The 14,740-nt window shown below is 58.6% G+C and overlaps 1 protein-coding gene across 3 annotated transcripts in view; it reads right to left on the bottom strand.

Moving 5' to 3' along the window:
* Positions 1-14,740, bottom strand: part of RAB11FIP5 (RAB11 family interacting protein 5) — a 46,309-nt gene that overhangs the window by 3,912 nt on the left and 27,657 nt on the right. Inside the window, exons 2-4 of one of the 3 annotated variants that reach the window (XM_075556950.1) lie at positions 13,778-14,214; positions 12,979-13,669; positions 1,320-3,236 (exon numbers count right to left, since the gene is read on the bottom strand). In XM_075556950.1, the coding sequence (XP_075413065.1) occupies positions 1,320-3,236; positions 12,979-13,669; positions 13,778-14,214 (3,045 nt within the window). The remainder of the gene's footprint in view (positions 1-1,319; positions 3,237-12,978; positions 13,670-13,777; positions 14,215-14,740) is intronic. The other 2 variants (XM_075556951.1, XM_075556952.1) reach the window with 2 other exon arrangements.

Genomic DNA, 14,740 nt, shown 5'->3' with positions numbered 1-14,740 from the left:
TGTGTCCTTTCTTCCCCACGCCCTCTCCATTAAGGATTCCTGGCAGGGAGCGGGGCAGGGCGGGGGGGGGGGGGGGGGGGAGGGGATTCCCAGTGTGGCAGCAAACTGCCCTGAGCAAGGAGCCAGAGACCTGGACTCGGGTCTGTCGTCCTCCTGCAGCTGAGGGTCCCTGTCTGAGAAACTGGGCTTCACTTGGTGTCGGGATCACACCGAGCGCACACAGAGCGCCAGAAGCCAGCTGGGAGGAGGGTAAGAGTGCAGCTGGGGTACAGCAGCGTCAGAGTCAGAGCTCCCCCAAGCCCCACTCTCTCTAGCCAAGTCTGTGGGAAGAGTGTCCCTCATCTCTGCTCTGGGCTCTGCCCGGGGCATGCTCACTGGTGTGTGAGCCTGGGCTGGCGGGCTGGCAGGGGCCTCGGAGGTGCTTCTGAGGGGCCGGCTGGCCTGGAGCCCAAGGCCTTCCCAGTTCTCTGGCCTTCCTGACAGGCCCTCTGGACTTTCCTACTCCTAACCAAGTCACACACCACTACCACTCCGTGACCTGTGTCTCCAGACCTCAACTCTGGTCCCCTCTGAGCAGCCAACTGCTAAGACCTCACAGCCTCCGGCTTCTTTGCCAGTCAGACCAGTGCCACAGCGTCCAGTCACCAGGCAGCCACTATCCACTGCACACTCCCCGGTAGCATCAGGACACCACCCACTGCCCCAAGAAGGCCCAGAATGTACACTGACAAAGCATCGGATGCCCTAGTCCTTTCCTTGGGGGAGGGGAGGGGAGAAGGGGGAGGAGTGTCACATGCACAGAAAGTATTTCAGTTTTCTTTTGTTGCCCACCCCCCAAGGTGTTCCCAACTTCCTCCCTCATTTAAGTGCCCTCTGCTTTTCACGGCCTGCTTCCCACTCCCGTCTGGACAGGGAACTGGAAAGAGCCAGGGCCTGTGCTTCCTGCCAGCCCCTCTGCCCTGACCCCGGAAGAGAAGCAGGCTCTGGAACAGGTAAGCCCCCTCCCAGCAGCTCACAGGTGGCCAGCTCCCCTGACACGTGAGCATCTAAGCAGCGGGCTCTGGAAAGGCCCCCTCCGCTCTCCCCCAGCTCCATCCTCCATCTCCTGCAGCTCCTCAGGCCACCCACAAGCCCTAGGCTGAAATCACAGAGAGCCCCTTTCATCAAAGCCCCCACCATCCTACCTCCCAGGTCTACCCCTCACCTGCCCTGGGGAAGGACACTGCCTGCCTGCCAACACCCTAGCCCCTGGCAAACTGTGGCCCTGCTCCAACCCCTTCTTCCGGAGGGGGGTGGGGTGCTTGGGAGAGGGCGCTCACCTGGCACTGGGCTGTGGCTCCTCAACTAGGCGTGTCTCCAAGGGCAGAAGCACAAGCGGGGAGGCTGGGGTGGCTGCAGCATGGTCCTCCCTGAGGGGGGTGGGTGAGCCCTCAGAAGGGGAGGGCTCAAAGGGTCCTCGGGGCGAGGGTGGCCCTCCCAGGGCCAGAGAGGAAGAGGCCAGGGGCCAGGCTCCTGACGGGGAGGCACACGGCGGGCTGAATGCCCCGTGGAGGTGGCTGGCCCAGGGTGGGAGAGGGGGTGGTGGGAAGGTAGGCTCCGGCGGGGTGGGCAGTTCTTCTGGACCAGAGTGGATGGAAGACTCCTGGGACCCTGGAGGAGATGAGGATGGGAAGCTGGGGGGATCTCGGCTCTCCTGAGACAAGAAGGGGCTCAGAGCACCCTCCTCCGAAGCCCACACGTCAGTCTGATGGGGGCTGACTGACAGAAGTCTAAGCTCCTCTCCGGCTGGTCCCTGGCTTTGGGCCACAGGAGCCCCGGGGGCTTCTCTCTCTGGAGCCTGCAGAATCTGTGGACTCTGAAGAGCCAAGCCATCTGAGCAGGGTGGGTGCACAGGGCCCTCCGGACAACTGGTGGGCAGAGACAGGCAGGACCCTGGCACAGGGGGGCTGGCATCCTCCCGGCCTGGCTCGCCCAGCACAGTCTCAGAAGAGTGGCTGTCAGACTCAGACTCGGGCTTCTCTCCCTCCTCCGTGACCTCTGGGGGCACAGGAGCCAGCGTGCTCAGGAAGGTATCTTCCCTTGCCTCTGGCCCCTGGTTATATAGCCTTCCCGTAGCCTTCTCTTCCTCCTCCTCCTCTTCCTCCCAGGGATGTCCCGGTCTGAAGAGACGTGGGGGCTTGGGAGGCGGCAGCCCCTCCTCTGACACCCTCTCCACGGCTGGCTGGTGGCCCAGTGGACTCCCGGGTTCTGGTGACTCTGGCTGCACCTGGCAGGGAGACGGCGCACCCAGCTCTCCGGGCAGGACTGGCGAGGATGGCTCGGGGCCGGGAGAAACGGTGACCACGTCCCAAGGCCAGGCATCACTGGCTGAGTTGAGCTCCTGGAAAAGCTGGCTCTCACTTCCGGAGGCCTCTCTGTCCCCCTGGCCCTCTGGGGCGTCTTCCGGGCCCGGCAGCCGCTCCCACAAGCTGATCACTTCTGGGGAGCTGAACAGGGATGTGGCACTGTCTGCCGGGCTCTGCCCTGCACCCCCTCCTGGGGGTGGGAGCTCCCTGCCTGGCTCCGACTGAGCCGAGGACGATGCAGAGGGCAGGCCGGCCCCTTCCAGGCCGAGGGGTGCAGGCGGGACCCCACTTGTGCTCAGACGGTCCAGTCCCAGGTCCACAGGCATCATGGGCTCCAGCCACACATGGCTCCCATCTCTTCCTTCTCCTTCAGGGGCTCCCTGGGGCTCAGGTGCCTTCACAGCCACAGCCACGGCCCCGGGGCCTGGCGCCTGCAGCCCAGCTGCCTCCAGCCCCACTCCTGCAGGGCCCGGGCTCTCGCTCGTGGCCTCTGCACACAGCCTGCCGGCAGCAAAGACGTTGAAGGTGTCGTCCCCCTCAGGCAGGGTTTCCCCAGGGGAGGCCAGGGGCGTGGGGCTGGCCCTGGAGGCACTGGGGAGAGAGGGGGCAGGTGAAGGGCAGTTTAGTATTCGGAGGGCTACGAGCTCATTGAAGAAGGGGCTGTTCTGCAGGGAGGAGAGGAACGGGTTGGTGAACCCCGTGGCTCCAGGCCGGCCGGCTTCAGGGGTGGCGGTGGCGGCAGCAGCAGTGGCAGCGGCAGGGGAGGCGGCTGCAGAAAGGTTAGTGCTTAGCATGGGAGCAGGAGCAGCAGGGGCCGGAGCACAGGGGGGGTGGGGGAGGTGGTGAGGAAGAGCGGCCGGGCCAGGTTCTACCTGAGGAGACACGTCCAGGCTGTGGAGGGAGACAAAACCGTGAGCCTCCTGGTTAATGCCAAGACTGGAAACACTCCTGCCGAGCCCACCCCTCCCCACCTCAGCTGCAGGAGAACCACACACCCCAGGACCGGGCTCGGGCACTGGGGGAGAGGACAGTACCCTCCAGGCAGAGGACAGGGTGGAACTTCCCTGTGGGTTTCCAGGGCTCTAACTGCAAGAGCAGAAAGCCTCATCTTTCTCCTATGGAGAGTCTGCCGGCTTCAAACCACTCACCTGGGGTTAGCAGCGCAACACATAACCCACTACGCCACTAGAAGGCAGAATGGACTCAATGGCAGTGAACTTTTTTGGGAAGGCAGAGTTGATGGAACCTGGGGGCCTACCCAGACTGCAAAGCTCTCATTTTGCAGCCAGCATCCAAACCTGAGCGAGGGGTTCTGCCTTCTCCACACGGGGCTCTGGTACCCAGCACAGAGCTCAAAGGGCCCAGAGAGGGACAGGTTCACCCTGGCTTGGAAAACACAGAGGCCATAGAAATGCCGATCACAGTGGCTTGGGGGAAGGTGGGGACAAAGCCAACACTGCCCGGTCGGGCTGGGCACCTGGAATCTTATCCTGATGGGAACCGGAGGTGAGGACACGGGATGTCCGGGAGGGGTGGCACACCTGGCCTAGGAGCCAACAAGAACCTGTTAGCACCCACCTAGCCTGGACCACACAGGCAATGCCCTCACAAGGGCACCCAGGCAGCTCCAAAAGCTGCCCTGCTGGAGGGGTGAAAGACTGACAATAGCCACAGAAGCAGCAGTGGCAACTCTGGGTGCCACCAAGGGCTGCCAGGGGTCTGTCTGTCTCCCTACACAGGGCCTGGCTCCCCGGGGTAGGGGCTGGGTGGGAGCAGGGCAAGTAGCCTGCACCCCTAAGGACACTGGTGAGCATGGCCCTCAGCACCCTCTCCCTCTCTGCCAGTGGGGAGCCGGGCCCAAACCCACACCTGATCTCCAGCACCTCGTGGCTGTTTGGAGAGCTGTGGGCGAGAGTACCCTCAGAAACTAGGGGAGCAGGTACAAGGCCAGAAAAAACAGCATTGGAGAAAAGGGGCCCACGCTTTTCTCAGCAATTAAACACGGGTGTAACAGGGGCCTGCCCTGTGGCTGAAGCCACTGCAAGACCCAGATGGCAGGGGCCTTACCCTCTGCTACCCGTGACCCCCCCCTCCAAGTCCCAAGGCCTTCATTCCTTGTCCCAGAGGGAAGCTCTTCTATATAACCATCCTCTCCCCTCAGCCAGCTTCATCCCACAGCTCAGCCTCATCATCCCCACCACTTACAGTTTGAGGTCATGGGTAGAAAAGAAACTGCATCCACTCCTACCCTACACACACACACACACACACACACACACACACACACACCCTGCCACTCCTACCCTACCCTACACACACACACACCCTGCCGCCCCTCCACCCCCCGAGCTACCCAGGACCACTGGGTTTCTGTGGTCAGCCCACAAAGAAGATGCTTGAAGAGAGAGGTGCCTGGGCCCAGAAACTCAACCCCGGTCAATGCCCCTGCTCTCTTCACTCCCAGCAGTGGCCAGGGCCTCGGCACATGGGCCTGCCTAGGGGACTAATGGATAAGGAACAATGAAACACGAATGTGGGATTGAAGCCCCTGTCCTCCCGCTCCAACACACACACACACACACACACACACACACACACACACACACACCCCTCCACTGGAACACACACATCATAGGCCAAACCTGCCCGCAGGACACAGACCCCAGGCCAGGGCCAGGACCACTTGGAGCGACCCTCTTCCAGGCCCTCAGTATTCTGAGGAGAGAGGGCACCCCTGCACACAGCACCCAGCTCTACATGCTCCCAGCTTCAGCCCGGCACCACTCACCCTGGCAGTCTTGGGCAAACTGGCTAGTCGGCAGAGCTGCAGGGCAGGAGGCTGGAAGTCCCAGGATAGGCTCAGCAACCTGGCCACAACCCTGCTCACGGGCTCCCGGGGGAGCCACGCGAACTCGTTGGTATGGAATCGGCAAAGGGCGCTCCCCTGGGAGGACTCCAGGCGCCAGGAAGGCAGCCATTCTGTAGCCCGGAACCTCAGAGATCACCTGCCCGCCCCTCCCATCCAGCAGCAGGACTCCCACCCACCCCCTGTACTCTCGGGACCTCCCTGGACACACTCCAGGAGCAAAGACATGCTCACTTGATAAGCTTCTCCCCCTCCCACGGTGCCTCTGTGTGAGGCCACCTTTGCTGCTGAGCTGCAAGGCCAGAGACACCACCTGCATATCTGCGCCCACCGGGCGGCCCAGCAGTGGGACTTCACGTGTGCCCACCTGCCTTCCGTTTTAGGGCCAGATGGTTGCTCTCTAAGGAAACGTTGCCTTGTACCAAACCTCCACACTTTCTGCTAGAGCAGCGGTTCTCAACTTGTGGGTTGCGAACCTTTTGGGGGTCGAACGACCCTTTCATAGGCATCACCCGATTCATCACAGTAGCAAAGTGATGAAGGTAGCAACAAAAATCATTGTATGGTTGGGTCAGCACCACATGAGGAACTGTATGAAAGGGTCACGGTGTTGGGAAGTTGGAGAACCCATGGGCTAGAGCCTCCACCCACTCCTCCCCCTCTGGCTTCAGATCGGATGGCAGCGGCAAAAGCCAGAATCCAAAATGCCTCTGTCCTTCACCCTCAGGGCCTGCCACTTAATCCAGGAATCACCTGTTCACGTGATGGACAGATCACCGAGGCCTGTGCAGCCAGGTGTCACCAGAAGAGCATGCCCCCTTAGGTTTGGACGAAGCTGATGCCCTCGTGACCCCCATCCATGGGTCCTAGCTGTGCCTTGTGGATCTCCAAAGGCTTTCAACCAGGCAGTCCATCAGAAGGTCAAAGGCAACCTCCAGGGCATACCCACCATTTGCTGGGGCCCCACCCCCTGCCAGTCCTCCTAAGGCCTGCATTTGCTGGCTCCTCCCCAGAAAGGGGTTCAGGAGACCAGACACAGTCCCGTCCCATCACCTGAGTAGAATAGAGTAACAGGGAGGGGCCTTGGAAGTTATAGGTAGAGGGCCATATGAGTAATCTCTAAATCAGAACATTGTTAATGTATTGAAATATAACAAACAAACAAACAAACAAACAAAACCACCACCAAATCCATTGCCAACCAGTCAATTCCCGCTTACAGCAGCCCTGCAGGGCTGAATTGAACTGCCCCGTTGGGTTTCCATAGCTGTCTTTACGGAGGCAGATTGCCTCCTCCTGCTCCCGTGGAGAGGTTAATGGGTTCAATTCGCACACACTTAGCCACTGTACCACCGGGGAAGGGGTGCTATGAGAGATGCCAGGCAATCAGGGACAGGCCAGGATGTTTCTTTCACCGCACTCTAAGTCACTGGGCACACAGTCATGGACGCCTCACACCCCTAAGAATGTAGCCGGGCCCTCTGAACTATGCCTGCAGCCAGGGAACTCCTCAGCTCCTCGGTGCCCACCCACACTTGGTGAGGGACCTGGGCAGGAAGAGCCTGCTAAAGCCACCATGACACACTCGCCTCTGCACTGAGCCACGGTGCTGCCGCCGTCAGTTGCCATCAAGTTGGTTCGGGCTGGTCCTGCGCACGACGAAACGCAACGCCACGGACCCTGCGCCTTCCTCACAATCGTTGCTTGAGCCCATTTTGTGACCATCGTTAATTCATCTCTTGACCGCTGGCCCTCTACTTTACCACACGACATCCTCTTCCAGGACCTGGTCCAAAGTACCTGAGCCCAAGCCTTGCCATCTTCAAGTCCACCGAGCATTCTGCTTCTAATTCTTCCAAGGCGGATTTGTCCATTTCTTCCAGTAATGTGTTCTTCATCAACAGCATAACTCAAATGCACCGTTTCTTTAGACGGCAGTCTGCCGTAGTCACTGACCAGCTTTCACACGTACAGGAGGTGGCTGAGAATACCGTGGCTCGGGTCAGGTGCACCCAGCCCTGAAAGTGACCCGTTTGCTTTTAAAAAGGCCTTTTGCGGCAGGTCTGCCCAATCCGATGCACTGTTTGACTTCTCAGCGGCTGCTTCCGAGGGCAGTAATGTAAAACGAAGTGGGAGTGAAACACAGCCCTCAACAGCTTCTGGACGCTCTCCATTTAGCACGACGGTGCTCCGGAGGCAGGCGGGCGGCATTTCCTCTCTTCTATGCTGAGGCCTCACTCAGACCACAGGCTGCAGTCTTTGGTTTCGTCACCAAAGGCTTCCAGACCTCAGGCTCCAGCAGCAGGGTGCCGTCATCTGCACACTGGAGGTTGGAATCAGTCTTCCTCCCATCCCGCTGTCACCTCCTCCTTCGGATCGCAGTTTCCCGAGCTATTTGCACACCACACACACTAAACAAGTAGGGAGAACGGACACAGCCCTACCACACCCCCACCCGGATTTCACACCTTGCCCTACCCTCTGAGTCTACTCAGTTGGTGGCTCTTGGTCTGGGTACAGCAGTGTCCACAGGAGCACCACCAAGTGCCCTGGAACTCCATTCTTCACAATGTTACTCGTTGTTCCTGCGATCCACACAGTCAAATGCCCCAGTGCAGCGCGTTGAACCCCTTCTGGCCTTCTCTGCTTCCAGCCAAGAGCACCTGACGGTCGCCGTGACAGCCCCCACGCCACAGAATCTTCCGGATCTAGCTTGAATTTCTGGCCGGTCCTTGTCACATGTGCAGCAGCAACCACTGTCAGATTCTCTTCTGCAAAGTTTTACTTCCGTGTGATACTAAGGATATCACTTTCTGTGAGGTCACCTCTCTTTGGAACGGGGACAAAGAAGCATCACTTTCAGTAGGTTGACCAGGTAGCTTATCTTCTGAATTCCTTGGCAGAAGCATACGATGTTTCCGCCACTGCGTCCCTTTGTAGAAACATCTCACCGGGCACCTGTCAGTTCCTGGAGCTTTGTTCTTTGCTGGTGCGTTCCGGGCCGCACGCCGACCAGTTCGTTGGGTGCCATGATTCTCGTATTCTTTCTGCTCTCTTGGCTGGCTCCTGCATCGTGCAACATTCGCCCATAAACCTAAACCCAACCCTACTGCCGTAGAACTGGTTCTGACCCACAGAGACGGAGCGGAGCTACTCTCGGCAGCGTCTGCAGCTGTGAGGGGCTGCCGGGGTTGAACTGCCGCCTTGCAGTCAGCTGCCCAATGTGGCTCACGCTCCATCTGCCTATAGCACCCTTCACTCCCGAAGGTCGAGGCTGGAGTGCTTGCCTTCCATGATGTCCGCTTGAGAAACGCTGGACATGTTCTTTCCTTTCGGTTGTCTGCCTCCAGATCTTTGCCCGGGTCACCGTCCTGTTCCACCTCGCCCTTCTACTTCATCGCTTCTTCCCCTCACTCTGCCTTCTCTGCGCTCCAGAGTCGGGGGCAGCAGGCTCTCGAGAGGGAAGAGCTGGTCCCGTCCTCACAACCATTGACGAAGTGTTCAAGAGCCATAGAGGTGTTGTGAAGAACAAGTGAAATCAGCATTATCCGAACAATGCCCTTTAAAACGTCTCGGCTTTACTGCAGAACCACATGCACGTGCTGACAGAGCTGCGGGTGCCTGTAGCTGCACTCTGCTTTCTCCTGCCCCAGAGCAAGTGTCAGGCTTCTCGCAGGCATTTTTGACCTGTCGCTCCTGTCTTCTTTGTACGTGTCCCTGAGGCCACCCCACAATGTGTCTGGGCTCCAGACAGGCATCATTAATGGGTCAAGCCGGTTCCTTTAAATCCGTCTTTGAATTCAGGTGGGAGATCCTCAAGGTCATAGTTTGGCTCTAGGATTTGAATCTCTTCAGTTTCAACTTGAACTTGCGTAGGAGCAATGGTCTGTTCCACAGTTTGCCTCTGGCCTTGTTAGAATCAATGAACAAGGCCTCTTCCCAGAATGGATTTCCATGGGTTCCATCTGGTGAGGTCCAAGTAAATAGTCACCATTTATGTTACTAATGAAACCAATTTACAAAATAATAATTTATCAAGGTTCATGAGGGAGAGGGGAGGAGGAAGGGAGGGGGAACATGAGCTGATGCCAAGAGCTTACAGGAGAGCAAATGTTTTGAGAATGATGAGGGCAATGAATGTACAAATGTGCTTTATACAACTGATGTATGTATGGATTGTGATAAGAGTTGTATGAGCCCCTAGTAAATGGATTTAAAATAAAGATTAAATGAAAAACAAACACAAAACCATAACCCAAAAAAAAAAGAAAGCACTTTGACATGAAGAAATCGCTGGTCTCAAAAATTCCAACATGCAAGTTTAGCAGGTGTTTATATTTTCCAGGGCCATCTTTTCCAACGTCTACCGACCCCCTCCTTTGTTTCCAACTTCCGCATTGTGGTCGTCAGTAGGTATCAATTCATCTTGATCGTACGTCGGATCGATTTTAGAATACAGAAGTTGTTTTTAAAAAACTTCCATTTCTTTGCCTTTGGCATTTGTGGTGACGATGTGTGGATTGTAGTCGTGTCATGTGGTCCTCCTTATAGGCAGATGGACGTTAACACACCTCTCTCTGTTAGTGTTGCCCTTGAGGGTACCTCTTGAAATGTTGTACCATACCTGCCTCAATTAAAAAAAAAAAAAGTATCCTGCATGGATTCCCTAATAGAGACTCCAAAGTCTTGTGTTCGTGTGAAGGAGCTGGAGAGGCCGAGGTCCACAGCAATGCCTCGGGAAGCTCCGATTCTAAGGGCTGGGAAACGAAGAGCCGTAGAGGCTTTGGTATGAATCTGCAGGGCCCTGTCCTGCTGGGGCCCAGTCTAGATGGTTCACGGCAGCAATGGGAGCAGGGAGGACACCCGGGTCTCCAGCGCCCCTCCTTGTCTGCCACCTCCTGACACACGCTCGCGGTCGGTCGAAGGCCTGGTGCCACAGAGTTGTGGGGCCTTTTGACAAAGGAGAGGAGTTCCGAGACTGGAGGAGGGTCATCTTCTGGCCCTCCACACTGGTTCCTTCTCTTCCGGCCACTGCAACAGCTGTTTTTCTAGGCCTATAACGCCTGAATTTTTAATTTCAGGAAAGTTTTTTGTTTTTATTCTTTACTTTCATACTAATATATATACATTAATCCAATGTCATGAAAATGTCGTGCTCCGCGTTATAGGGCTAGAATTCAGAGCATGGGCTTTCTACCTCCCTGGGGGACACAGCAGTACCATGTGGGAGCACTAGAGGGCACCACTGCCCTGCTCAGCGTGAAGGCGACACCCTTCAAGGGCAGCCCCAGGGCTCACCGCTCATTCTCCCTCAGAGGCCTTCAGGTAAGCCCAAGGGTCCTTCCTGCCACCCGCCTGCCTCCAAGGCACACAGGGTCAGGCTGGTGCAGAGGGGGCTCAGTGTCCAGCTTCCTGTCTCTCCAGGCCAGGCCACTGCCTGGTGGCACAGCCCCAGCACCTGCACTGCAGCAGCCGCCAGCAAGCGGGCACGGGGGTGGGGGTGGGGGCTGCTGGGTGCCCTCCAACCCACTGAGGACAAGGCTCACGCAGGACAGAAACCTCAGCTCATCTCTGGCCGTGAATGACCCCAATTATCTGGGCTCTGAGAGGTTGTTGGAAGACCCAGGGGGACAGGAGAAGCAGAGCAGAGACGGGGCATCCCGGGGGCAAGGCCACCTCCAACATCACTCAAACTCACACCTCCCACTACACTCTGCCATCCGGTCAGTGCCAACTCACAGGCACACCCTAGGTCAGGGCAGAACGGCCGCATGGGTTCCCAAGACTTAACTCTTCACACGACTAGAAAGCCTCATCTTTCTCCTGGGCAGCAGCTGCTGGTTTCAAACTGCTGACCTCGTGGTTAGCAGCCAAACAATGCACAACCACTATACTACCATGGTTCCTAATCACACCTATGGGTTCTCTCCTACATGACCTCACACACAAAAAAACTTAAAAAGGCTCAAGAGCTGGTCCCACCGCCAGCAGCACTGAGCTCCCATCCGGGGCCCCTCTGACCTGGGTCTGCCAGCCCCTCCCAGCAACTACCCTGCCCAGGTACCCAGCTGTGTCCCCAGTACCACACCCTCCATATACCTCCCAGAGTTGTCCCGGGGCTACAAGCTGAGTCTAGACATGCAGAAGGGCCAGTCTTGCCCAGGCTGCAGAGGCCCAGCAGTGCGCCCTGGGTGTTTGGCACGTGGGGGCTAGGCAGTAAGGACAGAAGCTGCTGGTCTAGGCAGGGAGCAAAGGGAGGCCTCACCCACACTGACTCAGCCACCCCCACCCCACCCCACGCCCACGCCCCTCATCCATGAGGCTGTGATGAAGGTTTCCAGCAGCCATGGAGGGTCCAGCCCTGGAAAAGGTCTCGCTTCATTCTCCATTCCACTAGCAGACTCAGCATCTCGCAGAGAAAGAAAGGCCAGGGCTTTAAGTCTCCCTGCTCTTCCCTCTGTCCCCTGTGTCTCAAACCCACATGACTGTGCCCAGCCTGCCCACCCATCTCTGGCCCACACACCCACAGGGCTGGGAGGGCTAGACGTGCTGAGAGACCAGAATACCTGCCCTTACCACACAGGCTGTCGTTGTCCAAGACATTGCCTGCATTGGTCCCAGGCCCTTGGAAGGCAGACTTGTGCTGCTGGGCCCTACCCTGGTTACTGCCAGATAAGGAATCAGTCTCTTCTGGCTCAGGGACCAAGAGATCTGCTGGGGTTCAGAGCTGAAGGCTCCAGAGTCCCTCCTGGCTGGGCCTTGGCAAACTCAGGCAGAGCAGCTGCTGTGCCCCCAGACCAGAAGACGCCAGGGGGAGGCAGAGCCCCAGGGGTCTCCAGGGGTAGTGGGGAGGTTACAGTTTCAGGGGAGCTGCATACTAGGGGTATCATCTCAGCTACTGCAGCTGCCTCAGAAATACCACCAGTGGAGGCTTCACAGGTTAGTTTCCAGCTAGAGGTTGGCATTCAGGGAGCCGGCTCTCAGGGAAAGTGGCCCTTCTTTGCCAGTTCTGGAAGAAGGCTCTTAGCTGTGTGGGCTTCTGTCCTTGAGTGACCTTCACATGGCTTGGCATCTTCCTTCCCTCACCTCCTGGCTGGCTTTTACTTAACCTTTTACATCTCAGAAGAGATGGGCACTACAGGGATCCTGCCTCATTACCACAACAAAGCAGGGAGATCATTCCCCAATGGGATTGAACCCCCACCCACCCCCAACCTAATTTAGAGGGGGCACAACTCAATCCCTACCAGGCACCCAAGCCTGGGCTCCCATTTCTCACAGGGTGGAGACCACAAGCCAACTGGAGCACCTGGGGAGCAGTCTACTTTCCCAGAGGCTGGGAGAAGTCAGGGGGGACAGTCCCCAAATCCCTCTTCCCTAATTGCCAAAGTGTCTTTACCTTGAGGCCAGAGAGCAAGAAGCAAAGACTAGGAAACAAAGAATCCAGACAAATGGTTCCTCTCTGCTTCCCCGGACCCTGAGCCCTCTTCAGAGGGCAGGGGTGCCACCTTGCCCCACCGTGACCCTCCAAGTACCACAACCTGGCCACCTCAGGCCGCTCGTAACTCACCTGTGTCCACATGCAGAGAGCAAGCCGGGGCTGAGGAGGATGAGGGAGCCCGCTGACCATGCAAAGCCAGAGCCCCAGCAGCCTGCCCAGCAGTCACCTCTGCTCTGATCTCCCTGGCCCAGGGTCTGGGCCAGTGACCACCAACACCCCAGCGTCCTCCCCACGGAGGAGGGTGGGGTTGCCATGGATGGACGTACCTGGGTTTCTGAGTTGGCTCCTTGGCCTCTCTCAAGCCAAACCAGCTACTCTTGGCCTTCTCCTCCCCGCTGGATGAGTGGTGTGGGGAGGCCCCTGGGGTGGGACCGCCCTTCTCCCCCAGTGAACTACGTCGCCCCAACTCGCTCCGGCTCAAGCTGGGGTGGTGATGGTGAAAGAGGCCCATCCGGGGCTTCCGCTCCTCCTTTCGGGATCCCTCTCTCTCGGCCACGGCCTCTGAGGAGGCCACCATGGGTGTGGCCACCTGGACTGGCTTTCCCTCTGGAAACCGGGCCCCCTCCTCCTCGCCAGCTCGGCCAGCCCCCACACCCAGCACTCTGGGCTGCAAGCTCGGCTCCTCCGGTCCCGGCAGTGCCTCCGAGCTGCTGGCGCTGCGGCTGCCCCTGACCCCAGCTTCGTCGGCAGCCCGGGGCCCCTCCTCAGAGGGCCGGGAGGAGACCGTGTGCAGGGAGCTGGAGGCGGGGAAGGGGCCCGAGATGGAGCTTCGGTGCCGCAGGGGCTCTGGGGGTTCCTCATTATAAATGTGACTCCCGTTGACACAGAGGGAGGATCGGGAGGTCGCTTCGTGGCCCTGAAGGTCAAGAGCCCGGGGGGGAGCTGCCCGCAGCTGGCTGGCCTCATCGCTACAGGTCCTTTTGTGTGTGAACTTGGGGGACGGTGCAGAGTCCCTGCCTGGGAAGGGAAACAGCTGGTGTTAGTGGGGTGGGGGGGCAACGCGTATAGGCCTTCCCACTGCAGCCTCCCTCTGCCCTGCCCTGGGAGGGGGCCCCCCACGCTCACCCCCTTCGGTGGACAGCCAGCTGGTGCGGCTGGGCGAGCGGGTGAGGAGCTCGGCGCCAGGCCCCTGGTAGGCCAGGCTCCCGCTGGCAGATGACAGGGTGCTGTCGGAGCCCAGCGACGTGTTGGACTGGGTCAGGGACGACTTGCGCAGCTTGTTCCGGAGGAAGAAGCCCTTGGCTTTGCCCATCTTGCCCAGGCTGCCCAGCTCGGGGTCCTCCAGGGCACTGCTGGGGAGGATGGCGGAGGCTGACTCCAGGTCAAACTTCTTCTTGCCCTTCATCTTGTCCTTGAGCTTGCTGAAGGGGGACCTCGGCTTGTCCTTCATGGACAGGTCAAACATGCTGGCGCTCAGGTTGTTGCGCGTGAACTGGATGGTGACTTGGATCTCCCCGCGCTCTTTCTCCTTCTTGCCCGTCTTGGAGTGTAACTTGTACCACCTGTGGGGACAGGGGCGACAGGTGGAGGTCAGGTCACTGGCCACAGGGTACCTCCTTGATGCAGGACCAGGCAGCCTCTCCCCAGGGGCCCTGCTCTGAGGCACAGGCCCTGGCTCCCAGGCTCAGGCTGAGCCAGGAACAGCTCAGGGCTTTTCCAAGATGGAGACGCCACATCCTGCACAAGCAAGACTGCCCCTGGGTGCCGCTCACAGCTCACATCCCTGCAACACAGAGACCTCTACCTCTCTGTCCCCAAACAAACCAAACAAAAAAACCCATATGGGGCCCAGGAGCGCAAAACTGGACCTGGAAGAGACCCCTACAGCCCCAGGAGCCTGGTGCAAGCAAACCTACCGATATTTTCCTCTATTTGCATCATCTCCTTGGCCAGGTCCAGCCATGCTCCGCTCAGAGCCACCAGGGAGCCCAGAAAGGAACAGCTCACCCCGAAGGCCCAGGGCCAGGAAAACTCCAACCCAGTCCACACACACCCCGCACCCACACACTGACTCACCCCAAGCCCTGC

This window comes from Tenrec ecaudatus, chromosome 8, assembly GCF_050624435.1.
Source record: "Tenrec ecaudatus isolate mTenEca1 chromosome 8, mTenEca1.hap1, whole genome shotgun sequence".
In the NCBI taxonomy this organism is placed as follows: domain Eukaryota; kingdom Metazoa; phylum Chordata; class Mammalia; order Afrosoricida; family Tenrecidae; genus Tenrec; species Tenrec ecaudatus.
Note: the sequence above shows the minus strand (reverse complement) of the source record. Positions and strands in the feature narration are given on the sequence as shown.